The sequence below is a fragment of the Lampris incognitus genome, chromosome 13 (genome assembly GCF_029633865.1).
Source record: "Lampris incognitus isolate fLamInc1 chromosome 13, fLamInc1.hap2, whole genome shotgun sequence".
NCBI classification, from domain to species: Eukaryota; Metazoa; Chordata; class Actinopteri; order Lampriformes; family Lampridae; genus Lampris; species Lampris incognitus.
The window spans coordinates 23673788-23695592 of record NC_079223.1 but is presented as its reverse complement, the minus strand read 5'-3'; the positions used below and the strand labels follow the sequence as shown (position 1 = coordinate 23695592).

General features: G+C 44.9%; 1 protein-coding gene across 1 annotated transcript in view; it reads left to right on the top strand.

Annotated features, from left to right (window-relative positions):
- The window catches only part of LOC130122662 (ankyrin-3-like), a 97376-nt gene that overhangs the window by 6433 nt on the left and 69138 nt on the right, over positions 1-21805 (top strand). The window contains exons 2-13 of the mRNA XM_056291623.1: positions 1918-2019; positions 2430-2528; positions 5584-5682; positions 6679-6777; positions 11572-11757; positions 14880-14978; positions 16842-16940; positions 17989-18087; positions 18757-18954; positions 20308-20406; positions 20779-20877; positions 21615-21713. Coding sequence (XP_056147598.1) covers positions 1918-2019; positions 2430-2528; positions 5584-5682; positions 6679-6777; positions 11572-11757; positions 14880-14978; positions 16842-16940; positions 17989-18087; positions 18757-18954; positions 20308-20406; positions 20779-20877; positions 21615-21713 — 1377 coding nt within the window. The remainder of the gene's footprint in view (positions 1-1917; positions 2020-2429; positions 2529-5583; positions 5683-6678; positions 6778-11571; positions 11758-14879; positions 14979-16841; positions 16941-17988; positions 18088-18756; positions 18955-20307; positions 20407-20778; positions 20878-21614; positions 21714-21805) is intronic.

Sequence of the window (21805 nt, the reverse complement as noted above, 5' to 3'; positions counted from 1 at the left end):
CAAGTCATTTCTTTGCCGGCGCTTGGCACTCACATGTGGTCCGTTGTATCTTCACACTCCTGAGGACATTAAGGAAACAACATTGTCATTTGCGAGTTGATTGCAACTGGGCTGTCCTCTAGGAATAAATAGGCATGGAAAGAGGAAGAAGACATTTATAAATAGCGTACAGATTGTTATAGAGATATGAGTCTAAGCTTAATGACCCCCCTCCCGCATTAAGAAAATGACTCGGGTTCCAGTCAACACTAAATCATCTGCCAACACTTGCTACATGACCTCACACCAACACACAGACACACACATGGATGCAAATCTTTTCTCACATTTTGCTGTAGCTCATTAGTGGAACAGCGTGAACCTAAAGGTCGCTCATATTTTAGCCTGTGGTTTGATCCCTGTGTCCACTGGAGTTATTTGTGGAAAAGCATGGTGGTGTGGGAGATTACAGCGTTGAATAACTGCCTTTACTGTTTTGGCCCCTGCACAGTTTACCCTAAGTGTCTTTGGATGCAGGGGCTAAATTTAGCAGGTCTGGGCATTTGATAATTCAGGGGAATTTGGTCTCTGAGCCTCTGTTATGAGGCTGCATATGTCACCCAGCCTCTCTCCCCTCCACATGCTCTTGGGGCTTAGAAAACACAGTAACGTTGCTGAGCGTAAGAAAGCCATCTTTCAGGGGCTGATGCAGGGAGGGAAGCAAAAAGGTGCATAGTTTGCCGTGTGTCATTTTGTGTCAAACCGAATGTCCCGGGAGCAGACATGAACACAGCCGTGACACGATCTCTCCTTCTTACTCCCTCCGCCTCGCTCTTTCTACCTCTCCATGTGTCTCTCGGTTCCCTTCTCTCTCCCTGCCTCTCTCACTCTCTCTCACACACACATGGGCATGCACGCCACATTTTTTATAGGGGCTGAAAACGTGCTTGTCTCATCATTTTATTTGGGTGTGCAAAACCCTATTTCTGTTGTGAAATAAAGCAAAGCGAAGCAGAACAGAAGATGCTCCTAGCACGGCAACACAAGTCTGCACTCCTGGACTGAAAGGAAAAGAGAGGGGGGGGTCTCACTGGAGGCACCTGGGACCACCCACCCCCTTTTGACCTCCTACTTTTGGAAATCAACTCATTTGGAATTTATTAAAGCTGAGCTTTTAGCCTGCTGGGACCTGATGGATGACAGAGCTGACAGATGACGTACTTGGTCGGGATGTTAAAGCGCTCTTGTTCCCTTTATTGTGGATTACCTTTTGGAGATGTTTGTGTTTTAGTGCTGATCTGCTGTGACGTGCCGGTGGAATTTTCTAAACTGCGTTTTATGGGACTATGAACTTACTCGAGGACATCAAATTTGTATTTAATGCTGTTATTCTATTCTCTGATTTTGTGAGGCTGAGAAATCATGACCGAGTTCTATTTGGTAAAGTGTACTATACTGCTGATATGTGTGTGTGTGTGCCCTTGTTTTTCTATCCCAATTAGGATAGAAAAACTTGAAACCACCTACCTTGTGGGGACATTTTGTGGGTCCCCATGAAGAAAGGGGTCTGCTTAAGGGTTAGGACTTGGCTTTAGGGGTAAGGTTAGATTTAAGATTAGGTTAAGGGTTAAGGTTAGGCATTTATGATGGTTAAGGGCTGGGGAATGAATGTAGTCAATGAGGGGTCCTCACAAGCATAGAGAAACATCGTGTGTGTGTGTTGTGTGTTTGTGTGTTAATTTACGTGTGTTTGTGTGTACTATTAGCTCTAGTAAGTGTAATGTGATGTCTTGTGTGCCTAATTGTGTCATTAGTCTGTACACAATGTGGATAGGCATGTGACTAATGTCTGACTTAACCTACTCCCTCTCCCTTTCTCTCCCTCTCTCTCTCTTTATTCTATCCTACCTCTCTGTCTCTTCTCTCTCCTCTCTCCAGTCGGACAGTAATGCTAGTTACTTGCGTGCTGCCCGGGCAGGAAACCTGGAAAAGGCCCTTGACTACCTCAAGTCTGGGGTCGAGATTAATATTTGCAATCAGGTGAGTGGCGCAGGACAGCTCCGCTGACACTGTTATCATCAAATTAAAATGAACACAAACACTAACATTTGCAAACAGCTCTCCTGTTAGAAAAATAACTCGGGTTGCAGTTTTCCTCTTTTTACACACATAAACATGCCTATACCACGATACTGTGTCACATGCATTTCAAAATGCATTTCAAAATGCATGACTGTAGGAGACATATCGACCACATTGGCGTACGTCTGATCGGACAAACTAGATCAAACTCTAAAAAAGAGTTATTCACCACTTAAATCCAACAGAACTGTTTCATTAACTATCCTGTCAGTTTAATCACACAGAATCAGGTGCACTAAGTACGCAATCTGTATATATCTTTTGTGCGATGATACATGATGACTGTGTTGATTTTCTGTGTCTCCCAGAATGGTCTCAATGCTCTTCATCTAGCCTCCAAGGAGGGACATGTAGAGGTGGTTGCTGAGTTGCTGAAGCTCGGGGCCAATGTGGATGCAGCCACAAAGGTAAGGTCCAGCCCTTTACCTATCTCACTGAGTGTCTGCAGATTCTAAGTCAAGTGAAATCAAGTCAATTTTTATTTGTATAGCCCCATATCACAAATGATAAATTTGCCTCAAGGGGCTTTACAGCAGCGCAACATCCTGTCCTTAGACCCTCGCATCGATAAGGAACAACTCCCTAAAAAAAACCTTTAACAGGGAGAAATATGAAGAAACCTTAGGGACAGCAACAGAGGAGGGATCTCTCCCCCGAGATGGAAAACGTGCAATGATGTTGGGTTTACACAATTAACAGAATACAAAATTGAAAGAGGATAACAGAATTATAATGGAATTTTGCACAAAAATGTTTACATCCACAACAATAATTTGGCTGCAGCTCTTACCAACATACTATACCGACAAAGCCTTCAGTTCAGTGTCATTGATTGCATGAATCAACAGAGCGCAATATGATACAGTCCATCATGGTTGTAATACCACGAGATAAAGGATTATTTGACATGATCCTAGATTATATGTGCTCACATCCTTTCAGGAATCAGGAACACTGTATTTGTCATTCCATTTCATGTTCCCGCGCACATGAAATGAAATGAAATATCATTTGCCCCAGCCCACAGCAGTGCAACACAAAGACAAAAACACATCCAAAAACTACAAGAACTATAAGAACACACATATCCAAACTAACACATATATCCAAACTAAACAAAAAAAATCACTGTCCAAGGGAACGAATGCCAGTCGGGATGACTGTCGGAACTGCCGGTCTGCATGGGCTAGCAGTTAGCTTAGCCTGCCCCGCTTCCACGTCCTGTTAGATCACCCTCGGTGTTACCTCCTTGGTCGCAGCTCCGGGCATGGCCGTGGTCCCTGGGCCCAAAGGATGTAGCAGACCTAGCTCTCCCAGCCAATCCAGCGCCAGCTCTCCCAGCCATCAAATGAAGACAAAATTTAGATGCAGACATGGACAAAGATGCTGCATGGACGGTGCTGGGTGAGGCCGCCGCAAACGTGAATTTGCGCCGCCATCTTCCCACACTGGAAGCGGAAACTTTCTGAACATCCCCCCAAAAGACACCAAGGAGAAGTCTTTTTTTCTCTGCTACTAAAAGGAGTTGGAGGTAGGAGTCACCGAAAAACAGGAAGGCTTTAGCCCCCATTTAGTCCCCTTCACAGCCTCTCTGCCAGAGGCTACATGCCTTGTGCTCCGGTAAACACAGGGTGCAATGAAATATTCAAGATCAAGGAGGAGCCCCCTCTGATGTGACCCCCTCTGTTGTTGAGGGATTACTGTGAGATCATGGGAACTCTCAATGGCTGTGTATCCATGCCCATCACTGTCTTTGTCATTTTGCAGTTAATGGAGACAGACTATCGGTGAGGTAGTGCACTGGGGCGAACCCAGATTTGGTAAAACAGAAGGATGTTTCTTCTTGGCTGTGCGGGTGTCTGACGCCTAAGTGAATTCTGTGTCCGCCCCCTTAATGTTCTGCTGCTCTTGTTTTTGGAGAAGTAAACAAGATGGCCGGTCCTCGCCTCATTAGCCCTTACTCAGTCAGGAAAGCACTGCTAGCAGATTTATCACACTAGGCACATTATGGAGGCAAACACCAGAAAAGGAGTCACTGTAGCCAGGGAGATGAAGACAAAAGGGCCGGTTTGAAATATCAGCACACTGTAGGGGGGATAAATATTTATATTTAGATATTGTTCTTCATATTGCCAACAAAATGCTCTGAAGAATACCGTCTTTCAGGAAAATGTCTGCAGCAGCGGTCATAGTAGGTACAGAAGGGTTATTTTTGTCTGTTAGCGCCAACCCAACATCAACACCACTACAGTGAGCACAAAAGCCCACCCTCTCATTTGGCCATAAGTGAACTACTCAATTCCTCACCAGTCGTCCAGGCAATGATGTTTGGAGGAAGCATAACGGATGAGCCAGCCTGTCAGCCATGCTCACGTGTCAGCATTGTATTTCATGATTCAGAGATCATAAACATGCAGTTGATTTGATGTTTCTGCCTTTGTCCTCTTACAATTCACATATATTTTTCAGTAGCCCCATTATGTACTGTGTGCCTCGTATATCGTTAATGTAAAGTACCTCAGCACTTTAGCAGACCCGGCCATCAGCTTTTCCTGCTGAAATATCCATATGAAATGCCACTATAGGGTGTCCGGATGGCGTGGTGGTCTATTCCATTGCCTACCAACACGGGGATCGCTGGTTCAAATCCCCGTGTTACCTCCGGTCTTGGTCAGGCGTCCCTACAGACACAATTGGCTGTGTCTACGAGTGGGAAGCCAGATGTGGGTATGTGTCCTGGTCGCTGCACTTGCACCTCCTCTGGTCGGTCAGGGCGCCTGTTCGGGGGGGAGGGGGAACTGGAGTGAAAAGCATGATCCTCTCACACGCTACATCCCCCCGGTGAAACTCCTCACTGTCAGGTGAAAGGAAGCAGCTGGTGACTCCACATGTATCGGAGGAAGCATGTGGTAGTCTGCAGTGAGCAGCACAGCTCAGAAAATAGGGTAATTGGCCAAGTACAATTGGGGAGAAAAAGAGGGAAAAATCCACAAACAAAAAAAAATGTTACTATAGTACGACAACACCAGGTGCTAATATCAGAGACCTGTATCATGTGGCCAGGAGGCAGGCTTGGGGTCAACCTCTGACTGCAGAAGGAACTATGTAGGTCTATAAAAAGCCTCTTGTTGTTTTATTTATGGCCACGGCTTGATGGGAGTTTGTCTATTCGTGGGGCAAAGGGTATCGGAAGTGACACATCACTGGCAGGGAAGGCCGGGTTAGGGGATGCCAGGGCTGGAATGTCAGTTGTACAAAAGCATTGCAGAAAACATGACTGATGGGAAGGGCCTCACTAAGGTGCGTACTAGATACTGATATGGATATATTCACTCTGTGATGCACACAAACAGGCACGTACATTAGACACACACACACACACACACACATACACACACACACAACTGGGACAGGTGGTGGAGAGCTTAACGCATATGCCTGTGGTTGTTTCATGTAATCCAGAAAGGAAACACCGCTCTGCACATAGCCTCGCTGGCTGGCCAAACGGAAGTAGTCAAAGAATTGGTCACCAATGGAGCAAATGTCAACGCACAGTCTCAGGTAAGACATGCATGGTGAGCACATAGATGCAGGGATTATCAAGACTCCTACACACACATACACATCTGCACAGTATGCACAAACGCGTAGTTTTGTTTAGTATAATTTAAATCCTAATCACATTAAAATACTGTCATCTTTCAATGAAATTTCAGTTCACTCTCAGTACACACTTTTGTTTGAATGGCGCTGTATTGTAAAATTCTTTATTCCAAATGAATCGCTCGGTGGAAAAACTCTCATAAACAGAGTTGGGCAGTAGTCCAAGTAGGCCTCTCCTCTCAAGGATTCTGCTGGGCTTGCGATTTCAATTTAATTCAGTCAGAGGAGGGTGAGAGAGGGTTTAAAACCCATTTATCTTCTTCCACTTTCATATAAAATCTTAAACTAGACCACCAATATATTACTGAGATCAATAGCAATTCAAAAATGTCACAGTGATTATTTGAGCGTTGAGTCTGAACAGGAGAGCTTGCTCTAGTTACACACTGTACTAGATAATTGTCAGCCTCAGGGTTTACTCTACAGTTTGTGATATGGTTTCAGCTGATTAACCAGGGCACTGTGTTTTACTACAGGATATGGTATTTGAAATGATATGTCTGTTCCTATGAGTTTCCTTGTCTTCTGTGTGTAAAACATAGGAATAGCTGCAGCCCTCTGCCAAGGAAACAAACAAACACATCTCTAAAACAGGCTTTGCATCAGTCAGCCTCTTTAGGACTATTGCAATTGTTTTTTGATCACTCTGCACATTTCCTGAATTCTATATGTTCAGACATTTTCAGGGAGGCTTTCAGAAATAACAATGACAAGCAGAGTAACTGCAATATTTTAGTATGTACCATATATTTTGTAGTATGCTTGAAAACAAAATTGAATCGAATTGGTGCTAGTTTGCGCTAACTTGTGTGTGTGTGTGTGTGTGTGTGTGTGTGTGTGTGTGTGTGTGTGTGTGTGTGTGTGTGTGTGTGTGTGTTTTCAATGGGTGTGTAGAATGGCTTCACACCCCTTTACATGGCAGCCCAGGAGAATCACCTGGAGGTGGTGCGGTTCCTTCTGGAGAACAACGCCAGCCAGAGTATGGCCACCGAGGTACTGCACCAGATGTGTGTGTGTGTGTGTGTGTGTGTGTGTGTGTGTGTGTGTGTGTGTGTGTGTGTGTGTGTGTGTGCACACGTGTGTGTGTGTGTGTGTGTGCACACGTGTGTGAATGCTGTGCAAAACCTCCATATTGTACTGTAACCTTTGATGGTCCCACCATATCACTACATTCTCATGCACTCCATCTGTCTCAGTACTCTGTGGTCATGGCATTGCTGTAACAAACCACCGCCTTCTCCTCTCTTTCAGTGTTTCCTCTCTGCTGCCTTTGTTATCACACCTTTCACAGTCTGCTTATGTGTGTGTCTCTCTATCTTCTCTCTCTCCCCTTTACCTCTCTCCATCTATCAGTCTCTCTGTATCTCTCTCTCCCAGTTTCTTCATCATTCACTCGCTCTCGTGCTCTCCCTCTCCCTTACTCCCTCCCTCTCTGTGTGTGTGTGTTCGTGTCTCTCTCTACTCATTACACTTTTTCTTCCTTCCACTGTTGATTACTCTTTTGACATTCCCTTTTTGTCTGTGTCCCCCCCCCCATCTCTTGTTGAGGGACTAGTGATATATAGGCAGAGCTTCATTGATTGTTTGTGCTGTGTTGGAGGCCAAGTGACCTTGAGCAGGTCGTAGATGAGGTCCGCTTCGCTCCCTTCCTCTTCTCAAATGCTACAGCAGCTGCTTACAGCCGTTACTGCTATGATTTACACTAGAGCAGCACGATATTGGAAAAATAAGTCATATTGCGAAACTTTTTTGTGTGCGATATATGGTGAGATATGAAAAAAACAAGAATTTTCACTAGATGACTTTAATAACTCTGTTTGGAAAGAACTAGTGCAGGGCCCATTCAGGTGTAATCCCCCCTTCGACCACAATTAAGGTTGCAATGGCGGAGTGGCGCTGTTCATCCAGTCGCCACGGGAAGAACCTCTCTGTCTGTATGTATGTATCATGGTGCTGTGATTTTCTCGACTACCAGTCATCCAAAAAAAACTTCACACTCGACATTGCACTTCCTTGGGTCTTCAGCAGTACACCCGCCAAGTGTGTTATCGATCGGATGAACGGCTTTTGAGAAAACTGAAGGACAGACATACATATAGACATGAAAAGATTCCTTCTATTTTAGCTAGAAATCCATACAACTGACATTGCATTTCTCTTTGCAACCAAATCTTCCTTTGCAGTTTTTTTCTCCTGTTCATCGCTCATTTTCAGGTTGTGGTTGATGACTAGCGGGGCCTGCTTTGGTTGTTTAATAAACTGATCAAGAATGATTGTGATTGGTGGTTCACTATGCATGCAGAGCCTGCATGTCACTCACCAGCAACAAACTCCGTGTATCCAAGAACCCTTATATCGGAGTAAATTATGTCATATCGGACAGAATCATGCAAGTTTTCCTTTTGTATCAAGCAGCAAAATGTTGTAGCATGAGGTGTTCATCTGCCTTACTTCACATTGCACATCCTGCGATGTGACTATTGCACATGCACGCGTCGCAATGACGAAGCTCAAACGATATATTGCGCAACCCTACTTTACATTGTTCAGTATGTGGAGCACATGAATACATCCACATCTGCACTCATGCACATATGTAAATACAGAAGTAGATGCATGGATTCACATAAGAGGGCTAAAAAATAATTAAAATACACCATGAAGTCCAGCAAAAAAAAATTAATCTGGGTCAAGTCAAGTCAGGTCAATTTTATTTGTATAGCCAGCAATTGGTTTGGATTTGTGGCTAAAACCAGGTGCAGTAAGGACAAACAGAGAACATATCCATTATCCATGTCATCTGAGTTTCACATCTATGAAATTATGTGCAAAACACAGTGCAAAACATGTAAAAATCACTTTACACACACACACACACACACACATATATATATATATATATATATATATGAAACACTCAACGGTTGGGAAAGTGCTCAACAAATAAGGAGCAAAAGAATTTCCTTGACTAACTGGGTTTTATATATATATATATATATATATGAGACAAGGCGTTGATATGGATGATATATGATATGAAATATCTACACACCAATGTATTGATACACACAGTTGTACTGAGACACAAAATGATGCTGCAATCTCAAGGAGCTTTCATTTGAATTATGTATGATGAGGGAGGGTTATATGTGCTATATGTATGTGGGAGAAAAAATATATGCTGCTCCAATCCTGTTTTGCTATTATGTAACTTACATTAGTGCCATATGTAGAATTGAGATTTGTACATGTGCAGTAATCTCTACATCTGTTACATGTAATACACATAGTATTAGTATTAGTTGCACTACCCTTTCACAATACCAGATAGGTTAAATTACTGTATTTTTCTTGTTTTTTTTTTGTTGTTTTTTTTAAGGGATATCGCAAGATACAGTGACAAATTTTCCCAGCTAATAATAGTATAGTAAGTGAGTGACAATCATTCGGGCAACGGTGACATGATCTTTTTAATTTCAGGTTAAGTCATCCCCATCAGTAAAAGAAGCATTTTTCCTTCTTGAAGTAATCAGGAATCATGTAGCTTTGCCCCCACCACATAGCACCAGTGGTGGTTAGATCTTAATGGCATTAGCATGGGCATTAGTAGAGAAGCAAAGCCTTTATTATGATAAAGGCTTTTTACTTTTTATATGGGGAGAGTGCCTTGGATGTTCTATTAATTATTATGTTTTATGTCTATTAATTGTTTATTATTAAGGGGTGGCACGATGGTGCAGTGGTTAGCGCGGTTGGCTCACAGCAAGAAGGTCCTGGGTTCGAGCCCCGGGGTAGTCCAAACTTGGGGGTCATCCTGGGTCATCTTCTGGGTGGAGTTTGCATGTTCTCCCCGTGTCTGTGTGGGTTTCCTCCGGGTGCTCCGGTTTCCTCCCACAGTCCAAAGACATGTAGGTCAAGTGAATCGGCCGTACTAAATTGTCCCTAGGTACGAAAGCGTGTGTGTCGGCCCTGTGATGAACTGGCAGCCTGTCCAGGGTGTCTCCCCGCCTGCTTCCCATTGACTGCTGGGATAGGCTACAGCATCCCTGCGACCTTGAGTAAGGATAAGGGGTTTGGATGCAGATTTTTTTTTGACAACTTCATCAACCCTTTCAACCCCTTCAATGAGAACCCCTCCATACTACACTGAGGCCAAGTCAGCCTTCCCTTGGAGTCAAAATGGAAAAATGTGTTTTCGTTTTTTAACTAAGAGTCTGCTGGATAAATGCCTTGTCTCAATATTTCTTTCGCAAACAATGTTTGCAATCTCACTCTAACATAATAAATCATCAAAGAGCACATAAAGTTCGAACACCCTGAGTCATCATACTGTTAACCACACCTGCATATTGCCCCTTTGTTCACACCTCCCAGTGATTCAAGGGCATTGCACTGTTTTCCTCTCTAGCCTATGGAAGCATCAATGCAGCAGCAAACCAGCAAATAGCCTGAACCTTCTCACACCATGTGTCTGGACAACCCTGTCATCTCACGTCAGCACTATGACTGCTCCCCTACCATATCCTCCTCACCGTGTAACTATCTACACTCACCGGCCACTTTATTAGGTACACCTTGCTAGTACCGGGTTGGACCCCCTTTTGCCTTCAGAACTGCCTTAATCCTTCGTGGCATAGATTCAACAAGGTACTGGACACATTCCTCCGAGACTTTGGTCCATATTGACATGATAGCATCACGCAGTTGCTGCAGATGCTGCACATCCATGATGCGAATCTCCCGGTCCACCACATCCCAAAGGTGCTCTATTGGATTGAGATCTGGTGACTGTGGAGGCCATTTGAGTACAGTGAACTCATTGTCATGTTCAAGAAACCAGTCTGAGATGATTTGAGCTTCATGACATGGCGCGTTATCCTGCTGGAAGTAGCCATCAGAAGATGGGAACACTGTGGTCATAAAGGGATGGACATGGTCAGCAACAATACTCAGGTAGGCTGTGGCATTGATACGATGCTCAATTGGTACTAAGGGGCCCAAAGTGTGCCAAGAAAATATCCCCCACACCATTACACCACCACCAGCAGCCTGAACCGTTGATACAAGGCAGGATGAATCCATGCTTTCATGTTGTTGACGCCAAATTCTGACCCTACCATCCGAATGTCACAGCAGAAATCGAGACTCATCAGACCAGGCAACGTTTTTCCAATCTTCTATTGTCCAGTTTTGGTGAGCCTGTGCGAATTGTAGCCTCAGTTTCCTGTTCTTAGCTGACAGGAGTGGCACCCGGTGTGGTCTTCTGCTGCTGTAGCCCATCTGCCTCAAGGTTCGACGTGTTGTGCGTTCAGAGATGCTCTTCTGCATACCTCGGTTGTAATGAGTGGTTATTTGAGTTACTGTTGCCTTTCTATCAGCTCGAACCAGTCTGGCCATTCTCCTCTGACCTCTGGCATCAACAAGGCGTTTTCGCTCACAGAACTGCCGCTCACTGGATATTTTCTCTTTTTCGGACCATTCTCTGTAAACCCTAGAGATGGTTGTGCGTGAAAATCCCAGTAGATCAGCAGTTTCTGAAATACTCAGACCAGCCCGTCTGGCACCAACAACCATGCCACGTTCAAAGTCACTTAAATCACCTTTCTTCTCCATTCTGATGCTCGGTTTGAACTGCAGCAGATCGTCTTGACCATGTCTACATGCCTAAATGCATTGAGTTGCTGCCATGTGATTGGCTGACTAGAAATTTGCGTTAACGAGCAGTTGGACAGGTGTGCCTAATAAAGTGGCCGGTGAGTGTATGTCATTCTCTGCTCTTCTTTGCAGGATGGCTTCACCCCCCTGGCGGTGGCCCTTCAGCAGGGCCATGACCAGGTGGTCTCCCTGCTACTGGAGAATGATACCAAGGGCAAGGTGCGTTTGCCTGCCCTGCACATTGCCGCTCGCAAGGATGACACCAAGGCCGCGGCCCTGCTACTGCAGAACGACCACAACGCAGACGTCGAGTCCAAGGTGAGAGCTGACATTGACATGGGGACATTCAGTGGTTTGATCTTCGGTCAGTTTGTTTCTTACTTTCTTTACTATGGCTTCGATTTTGTCTTTTAATTTTTTTCCCCACTTCTGTTATTTACTCTTTCTTTCTTTCTTCTTTCCTTCTCTTTTTCCCCAACCTCTTTTGTCAGGTAGGGATTAGGGTGCAAGTACATACATTTCTGGTCTGTTTTTGTGTAGGGGGGGGATAATAATGAGGCGTTTCAGTAAGACTACTTTACCCTGCGTGACTTAAGATCAGAAGAAGAAGCAGGGGTGAAAGGGTGAACTGTACAGAAGATGGTTTTATTTCTATAGGATGAACACCCGTTGGCTGAGAAGAGCCATCTGCACAAATAAAAGCCTGGTTGGAGTCTTCTCCCTACAGTAACACCACTAACAATGAGTTCAGAACCAGATTATTGTTTTATTTTTCACCTCTGTTGTTTTCATACTGAGCTCCTTCATGTCAGCGGAGGCCTTTTTTGTGTTATTTGCTCACTAACTGCCCATTCTCTCCTCTCTTGGCTGGCTCTGTAGATGGTGGTGAATAGAACGACAGAGGTACACCTCTACTCTGTACACTACTTAGTTTCTCCATCACAGCTTATAAATTAACCTGAAGGAAACAAAAAGTACTGCAATTCCCCCCAAATTCATGCAGTAGCAGTGCTATAGCCCTATCACCCCTTCCTGTTTTCTGTTTTCAGTCTTTGTCCTATCCCTCTTCCCTTCTACCCCATTGCTTCATTCATGACGTGGGTATCTCTTGATGCTCAGAGAGAGATAGCCAGGGCAGCATGTCTTATTAATACTGATCTAGACTGGTTTACACTGAGGCTGGAGGCCTGAGTATTGGTAGTTCCCATGATTATAATAATAACTTCAATGTTGTTTTTTTTATTGGCAAAATCTCTGTGAAATTCTATTTTGAGAGATAAATTGGGCAGCACCATGGCCCAGTGGTTAGTGCTGTTGCCTCACAGCGAGAAGGTCCTGGGTTTGAACCCCAGGGTTGTCCAACCTTGGGGGTCATCCCAGGTCGTTGTCTGTGTGGAGTTTGCATGTTCTCGTCGTGTCTGCGATGGGTTTTCTCCGGGTGCTCCGGTTTCCCCCACATCAAAAAGACATGCATGTTAGGGTTAATACTCCTGTCTGTGCCCCTGACCGAGGGAGGGCAAGATGAACAAGAGTTGGTCCCCGGGCGCTGCACAGTGGCTGCCCACTGCTCCTAGCTACACAGCTAGGATGGGTTAAATGCAGAGCATAATTTCCCCACAGGGATCAATAAAGTATCTCAAAATAAGAAAAACAAAACAAAACAATTTTTTCAAATTGTCTTTAGGCATCAGTGGCATGTCACAACATCGGACGAAAAACTGGCTATCCCTTGTTATAAATTTGTTTTCTTCCAAAACTACCTCCCCATCAACCCAGCTTTCTAGCAACAGACAACCAGTCTAATTAGTATAGTTTGCCTTTCACTGTACCCCAATTCTCAACCCCCCAGCCCCTTAAGCAACTTGCATGGGACCAAAGTTAGATGCTAGCTGTACCTACTCCTGTTTGTATAAGAACAGAAGTATCCCACCATCACACCAAAGCCAGGCAGCTAGTCTCTATGACGGCCTGTTTTGGTTGGCAAAGCTCTGGGCTTCGGCTCTCTGGTTTTCTAGCTGACCGACTAGAAATGGCTTTGTCGAGCTGAAGGTCACAGTGTAACGCATGGCAGCAGGGGAATAATTTTCCAACGCAGGGGAATGATCTAAGTTGTTGTGAACAAGCTCAAGAGAAAAACCAGCGTCCACCACACGAACAGACATCCACTCTGGCTATGATCAGCTCTGTACGGCCAGGCCTCGGTCGTTCATTTGATAACTATTAGCTATTAGGAAGTGTGCGTGAGAAAATCTTGGCACTGTGGATCGAAGCACACCTAGGTGATACTGTTTTTGTTGGATTATTGATTAATTGAAATCAGGATCATTGTCATCGCGTAGGTTTAATGAGATTTTCTACTTGATCAGAGGGATTTATCTAAACTCTTCTCCGATACCCTGGTGTTGTTTTGACAGTTGTTTCTTATTAAGCCAGGGGTTTTAGTCAGAAATGACTCTCATTTATAAGATGTTGATGCTGAATGTAGCAACACTTTGTCAGTGAGGGAATATAGTCTTATAGTAAGCATATCTAAATGAGGGTGTCTGGGTAGTGTAGCGGTCTGTTCCGTTGCCTATCAACACGGGGATCGCTTGTTCGAATCCGGCTTGGTCGGGTGTCCCTACAGACACAATCGGCCGTGTCTGCGGGTGGGAAGCTGGATGTGGGTATGTGTCCTGGTTGCTGCCCTGTTGCCTCCTCTGGTCGGTCGGGGCACCTGTTCAGGGGGAGGGAGAACTCAGGGGAATAGCGTGATCCTCCCACGTGCTATATCCCCCTGGCGAAACTCCTCACTGTCAGGTGAAAAGAAGAAGCAGCTGGTGACTCCGCATGTATCGGAGGAAGCATGTGGTAGTCTGCAGCCCTCCCCGGATCAGCAGAGGGGGTGGAGCAGCGACTGGGGCGGCTCGGGAGAGTCGGGTGATTGGTCAAGTACAATTCGGGAGAAAAAGGGGGAAAATTTAAAAAAAAATCATATCTAAATGATTTCTCCACATGTTGACTAGTTTGTTGTCACATAATAGCTCGACTGTTAGTTTGCGTTGCTGCCACAACAACAGTATGTGAACTAGTGACTGTAAGTGTATCTACTCCAGTGTAGTAGTGCAGTTACATTTCAGTATCATGACATCTCTTTGAAATCCATATTCAGTAATATGGTGTACTGAGTGTCATAAATGGCAACATACTGTTGATTCTGTGTTTGTCCGTGAGATTGTCGATTGTGAGAAAAATCATGTATGAGTATTGTTTCACCGTTTCCTAGGCCAGAGTATGATTAAGGAGATGGAGATTATAGTAAAAAGGATGATGTCAAGCTCATGACCAGTATTGATTATGAATAATAAGCATGTATTTTTCTGTGTGTGTGTGTGTGTGTGTGTGTGTGTGTGTGTGTGTGTGTGTGTGTGTGTACACACGTTTGTTTTACCTATCTTCAGAGTGGTTTCACCCCTCTCCACATCGCGGCTCACTATGGCAACATTAACGTGGCCACACTCCTGCTGAACCGAGGGGCCGCTGTGGACTTCATGGCTAGGGTGAGTCTCCTCTGCCCTCTGCTGTCTGGGAGGGACATGACATGCACTGACCAAACACCAGTCAAGGCAGTGTGATGCGGTGTTTACATAGTGACACTACAATTCATGAAAGAGCTGAAATCTGTGACTGCTTAAAAAAAGCATTGCCTCATTATTTCCTCATATTAGTTCTTAGTATTGTTCTGTAGTCCATTTTACAGCTTCTTAATGAGGCTCCCTCACAGTTGGTCACGCTAAGTGATTTGTCCTAAGGTTTCTGCTGTACTGATGTTGTTATGTCACCTCAAATAACAACGTCAGGTAAGAGGCATTTTGAAGAGTAAGAATGTACTGTACCCCTGCTCAACTAGAATTAATGAACTGGGTGGGAATGGGTAGAAGAACATGTAACTGTCCCTACAACAGAAATACACTGATGTGCCAACACATTAGGACCACTCACAGGTGAACAGAATAAAGTTTTATCATCTCCAAACAGGGGCACATGTCAAGTTCTGGGTAGATTAGATGGTAAGCGAACAATCAGTTCTTGTAGTCAATGTGTTGGAGGCAGGAGAAACGGGCAGGAGTGAAGACCTGAGTGACTTTGACAAGGCCCAAGTTGTTATGGCCAGACGACTGGGTCAGAGCATCTCTGAAATGGCAAGGCTTGTGGGGTGCTCCCAGTCAGCAGTGGTGAGTATCTACTGACAGTGGCCCGAGGAGGGACAAACCACATACTGGTGACAGGATGTTGGGCACACAAGGCTCATCGATGCACGAGGGCAATGAAGGCTATCCCATCTGGTCCGAACCGACAGAGGGTCTACTGTGGCAAAAGTCACGTAAAATTTTAATGATGGTTACAGGAGGAATGTGTCACAACACAATGCGTATGGGGCTGCATAGCCACAGACCAGTCATAGTACCCATGATGACCCCCGTCCACTGCCGAAAGCGCTTACAATGACACATACTACCTACCTAAACATTGTTTCAAACCAGGTACACCCCTTCATGGCATTGGTATTCCCTGATGGCAGTGGCCTCTTTCAGCAGGATAATGCGCCCTGCCTCACTGCACACATTGTTTGGGAATGGTTTGAGGAACATGATGAAGTGTTCAAGGTGTTGCCCTGGCCTCCAAATTCTCCAGATCTCAATCTGATTGAGCATCTGTGGGATGTGCTGGACCGACAAGTCCGATCCATGGCGGCTCTACCTCACAACGTCCAGGACTTGAAGGATCTGCTGCTAATGTTTTGGTGCCAGATATCACAGGACACCTTCAGGGGTCTTGAAGAGTCCATGCCTTGGCAGGTCAGCGCTGTTTTGGCGGCACACAGAGGCCCACATCAAAATAGGCACGTGGTCATAATATTTTGGCTCATCGGTATATGTGGAAATCATACAACAACACGGGATTAATGCAAAAACAACCTAGGGCGAACATTTAGTTACTATTGTGTTTACATAGCAATCCATCAGTGTAAACCACTGAAATTCTCTAGTCACTACATTGGACATGGCTGAGTGGAAAATTGTGTTTTTGTTGCATTTGCCAGTGATTACAGGTTATTCATGTCATTGGATTGCTAATTAAAGACCAACTACATACCCTTGTGAAAAAAAAGAAAACATGCCATTCTGTAGAATTACAATCAGAGAAGACTATCGAAGTGCAGTATTAAAAGGACATTCCTTGTACAGAATAGCAATAACAATGTGTTTCAATCTTTTCAGCGTATAAAGTGCAATACACTGTTTTGCCACAGATTATTCTCAGTGGATGTAATTTTGGCATATATTGTCAATACTTATTTCTTTGTCTTTTTGTTTTTTTGTTATCAAGCTAACCTTCTCTTACGTATTTTCTGTCTTCAGAATGACATCACACCGCTCCATGTAGCATCTAAAAGAGGGAACAGCAACATGGTCAAGCTGCTGCTAGACAGAGGGTCCAAAATAGATGCCAAGACCAAGGTAAGGCGCCACACCAAGGTCCTAGTGCTCCAAAAAAACCCGCTCACGATGCTGACCATGATGCTTGACATGATGGTGTAGGTGATGGTCTTCGTGAGGCTGCATAGAATAGCCGAAGCATGCATTGTGAGGAGTTGTTGCAATGAACGTCAAGTTGTGCAAGATTTATAATCCAGGAATGCTAGATTTCCTCTTTTTAAAAAAAATATCTAGATTTCCTCTTTTTTTTTAAAATGACGTGCTTAAGTTCATAATTCAGTATGTGTAAAACCAGAGGGCTCAGTTTGTAAATGCATCATCATTTTTTTCCACTCAAGGACTTCAGTTAACTACAGTCGTTTGTAAAGAACCGTTCTTAATCTTTATGCTCTCTCTTCTGCATGGGGCTAAGCATTGTGTATAAAATTGTACAAACCAGGGCGTCTGGGTGGTGTGGTGGTCAATTCCGTTGCCTACCAACACGGGGATTGGCGGTTTGCATCCCTGTGTTACCTCCGGCTTGGTCGGGCGGCCCTACAGACACAATTGGCCATGTCTGTAGGTGGGAAGCAGATGTGGGTATACGTCCTGGTCGTTGCACTAGCGCCTCCTCTGGTCAGTCGGGGCGCCTGTCCGGGGGGGGGGGGGTTGTGTAGCGTGATCCTCTCGCACGCTACGTCCCCCTGGCGAAGCTCCTCGCTGTCAGGTGAAAAGAAGTGTCTGGCGACTCCACATGTATCGGAGGAAGCATGTGGGAGACTGCAGCCCTCCCCGGATCAGCTGGGGGGTGGAGCAGAGATTGGGATGGCTCAGAAGAGTAGGGTAATTAGACGCATACAATCTGGGAGATAAAGGGGGAAAAAATCCACACAAAAAAAGTTATACAAAACTATAACAATAGCTATATGTTGTATACATTTATGTGTTTTTTTTTTAAACTTTTCTGTTTCCATCACTGAACCTTACCCACTGCAACCGACAACATTCCCATTCTCTGTTTTTTTAAAAATTATTATTGTTATTATGCTTTGTATCTATCCTCCCTCTCTCTCTGTCCATTCTGCGGCAGGACGGTCTGACGCCTCTCCATTGTGGAGCGAGGAGCGGTCATGAACAGGTGGTGGAAATCCTACTGGACCGAGGAGCTCCCATCTTGTCAAAGACCAAGGTAGCTACTAGAGTGAACAGCTGCTTTCAGGACACACTGACATATCTTGTGAAGGAGAGGAAATGTAGGTCTTGGATAACCAGAAGTCAAATTTACATTTTCAGTCGGGACAGTAGTAGAACAGCAGTGAACAGATGTTGGACGGAACTTTTTGTATGACACGGTAACATCTGACAACATTGTTGTCAGTATTGCAGCCCAGTTGTTTCTGTGCAATGATTTTCTTCACCACATGCAACCATTTGAAATGTATTTCTGTCCAATCAGATGGCTGTTCTGTTGTTGTTGCTATCGTGTTTGTCGCCTTGTCTCCATAACTTTTGTGCGACCTTCCCAGAGCAGCCCGTCTCCGCTGCGTAGCCCCACAGTTTGACCACGCAGGACGACCAGTGTAACAAAATAGACATTGTTGTAATGACCTCGTTATAACAATGCTTCTGTAACCTTCTTCACAACTTCCTTCACAGTCTTCCTCTGCAGCGCATGGCCACGCCCTAACTACCGTACCGTATTCTGTCTGTCCATCTTTCCATGTGTCTGTCTACGTGGGTGTTTCTCTCTCTCTCTCTCTCTCTCTCTCTCCCTCCCCGTTTTTCTGTCTGTCTCGCTTTCTCTGCCTGCCTCTCTTTCTCTCCCTCTCCTTCTCTTTCCCTCTCATCTCCACTGTAGAATGGCCTGTCGCCGCTCCACATGGCAACACAGGGCGACCACCTGAACTGCGTTCAGCTCCTGCTCCATCACGATGTGCCGGTGGACGACGTCACCAATGACTACCTGACAGCGCTGCATGTGGCCGCCCACTGCGGTCACTACAAGGTGGCCAAGCTCATCGTGGACAAGAAGGCCAACCCCAATGCTAAGGCCCTGGTAGGAGACAGTTGAAAGGGGGGGGGTGAATCGGGGGGTAAAGATTGAAAAAGGAATAGTCACAGTGGACATTAAAGCCAGACACAGTTCTTAAAGCCAGGTCCATTAATGAGGTCTATTCAAGCCAGGTCCATTCATGAGGTCCATTAAAGCCAGGTCCATTCATGGGGGAGGGAGAGAGGGACCAGAGCAAAAGAAAGGAGTTGTAGGCAGTGTTGCCAGATTGGGCGACTTTTTATTTGATTGGGCGGGTAGAAATGGTTCTGACAGACATAATTATTATTACATACATACACCGGACGGACAGAGAAACCTTCTACTAAATGGCAGTAAAAAAATAAAATAAAAAAGGGCTATTTTTGGGCAGGTTCAGGGCTCTGATTGAACTATTCAAATCTGGCAACGCTGGTTGTAGAGGAGAATGAGATTGTTTTGTCTTAATCCCATTTGTGGAAGAGGATGTCTTACCGAGCTGAGACAAAAACAGGAGTGTGGGCCAAGAAGGAGGGCAAAAAAAAAAGACAGAGAGAATTAAATGAGGGGAGAGAGAGCGGGGGGAGCGAGAGAGTGAGAGAGCGAGAGAAGGTGGTGAAATGGTATGGTACATATCAAAGAAGGTTGAATCAGTTCATCGGGATATATAACTTGGTACATAACTTGAAAGTATAAAAGTATTAATAGAAATTTGTCAGGCACTTTCTAGCAATAGATGACGGTGTGAACAGGTGTAAAAGCAGGAGAGAGAGTTAGGAGGCCTTGACCTCTGGGACATCACATGCAAAGATGGTAATACATCGTTTTCTTCACCACCCTGTGGCTTCCTGTCACATCAGTTATTTCTCCTTTTTTTAAGGGTGGTGAAAACGGTCACAGGGCGTTTTGGGCTGTCCATCTCGTCAGATCAATTCCTTTGTTTTATTGTCCTATCACGGGACAATAAAGCAGAAATGGAGGGAAGAAAGAATCTAATAGTTGGACTTACAGTTGTTCTCACATTTTCACGTTAACATATGTCATATCTAAGTGCTAGCATTTATGTGTGTGTGTGTGTGTGTGTGTGTGGGTGGGTGTGGTGGTTTGTGTGTGTGCGTGTGTATGTGTGCATGTGTACATGTACTACTACTACTGACTTGTGATGTTGCCATAGTGTAGTGGTGGTCATGGGTGTGGTAACTTTGCGGTCTTCTGAAAACAAAAAGAGGAACCATGGTGACAACTGTAGCGTGTAGTCCTCCAGGTTCAAAACCGTTTAATGGATTTTACGCCAACTCTCTTGTATGGGTTTTAGGCGTTTTTTTTTTTTTTTATCGTATTGTTCATTTTAACTTTTTTGTTTGTGTCTTTGTTTGCAAGAACGGGTTCACGCCGCTTCACATTGCTTGCAAGAAGAACCGAGTGAAAGTGATGGAGCTGCTGCTAAAACATGGAGCCTCCATCCAGGCTGTCACTGAGGTACTGCCCTGCACTCTACTGTCATCTATTGTATTCTATTCTGTTCTCTTCTACTCCACTTTGCACTACTCTGCTTGGCTGCTTTACCCAGCAACACCGATTCTGCCAGGTCCTGCATTGTAAACTGTATTCATTTTAAATGCTCCAAGTTCAAAACTGTTTGACAAAAAAAGTGTAAGCCTGCACAATCAGTTGCACAGACACCCACCATACATGAGCATTAGCTTGTGAAATATAGACTCACCTTTGTTGATGCATTGATGTAGTATTGTATGTAGTATACTTGTGAATAAAATTCCAGTGCAAACTGACAGAAACCGGAGAGCTGAAATGGTCTAATTTCACTGCATGTTTCATGGTGTCTCCCTGCAGTCTGGCCTGACGCCCATCCATGTAGCTGCCTTCATGGGCCATGAAAACATTGTCAACTCATTGACGCACCATGGAGCTTCACCCAACACCACCAATGTGGTAGGTGGACAACTGAACCCTCTGTTCGTTTCACCTATCCTTGACGTGTTGTTTTTCAATTTTTGCCGTATGGGAGATGATGATATCACTTTCACTGACTACATAGACACTATAGCAGGACTACATAGACACTATAGACATAACATTTGGTATAAAAAACATTTAAGGGCATCCAGGTAGCATAGCGGTCTATTCTGTTGCCTACCAACACGGGGATCGCTGGTTCAAATCCCTACAGGCATCCCTACAGACACAATTGGCTAGGTCTGTGGGTGGGAAGCCGGATGTGGGTATGTGCCCTGGTCGCTGCACTAGCGCCTCCTCTGGTCGGTCGGGGCACCTGTTCAGGGGGGAGGGGGAACTGGGGGGAATAGTGTGATCCTCTCGCACGCTACGTCCCCCTGGCGAAACTCCTCACTGTCAGGTGAAAAGAAGCAGCTGGCGACTCCACATGTATCAGATGAGGCATGTGATAGTCTGCAGCCCTCCCCAGATCAGCAGAGGGGGTGGAGCAGTGACCAGGATGGCTCGTAAGAGTAGGGTAATTGGCCAAGTACAACTGGAGAAAAGAATCCCCCCCCCCCCCTAAAAAAAAAATTTAAAAGAACTGTAGAATCTTGAAAAAGCATGGCAAAATCAGAAAAAAAATGTTTTTAAATATTCTTTCGGGCAGCTGAAATGTGTTTGTGCTTGAAAACTTGTGAAAGAACTTGTGTCCTTCTCTGTGTGTGTTCCAGCGAGGAGAGACAGCCCTGCATATGGCAGCGAGGGCAGGCCAGGCAGACGTGGTGCGATACCTGCTCCAGAACGGAGCAAAGGTGGAGACCAAGGCCAAGGTTAAAGCCCTTAGTCTCACTAGTGACATTTCTACATGTAGATAAAGCTGCTGAAAGCCTCAGCAAAGGTTTTATTCAGAAATGAAATGGAC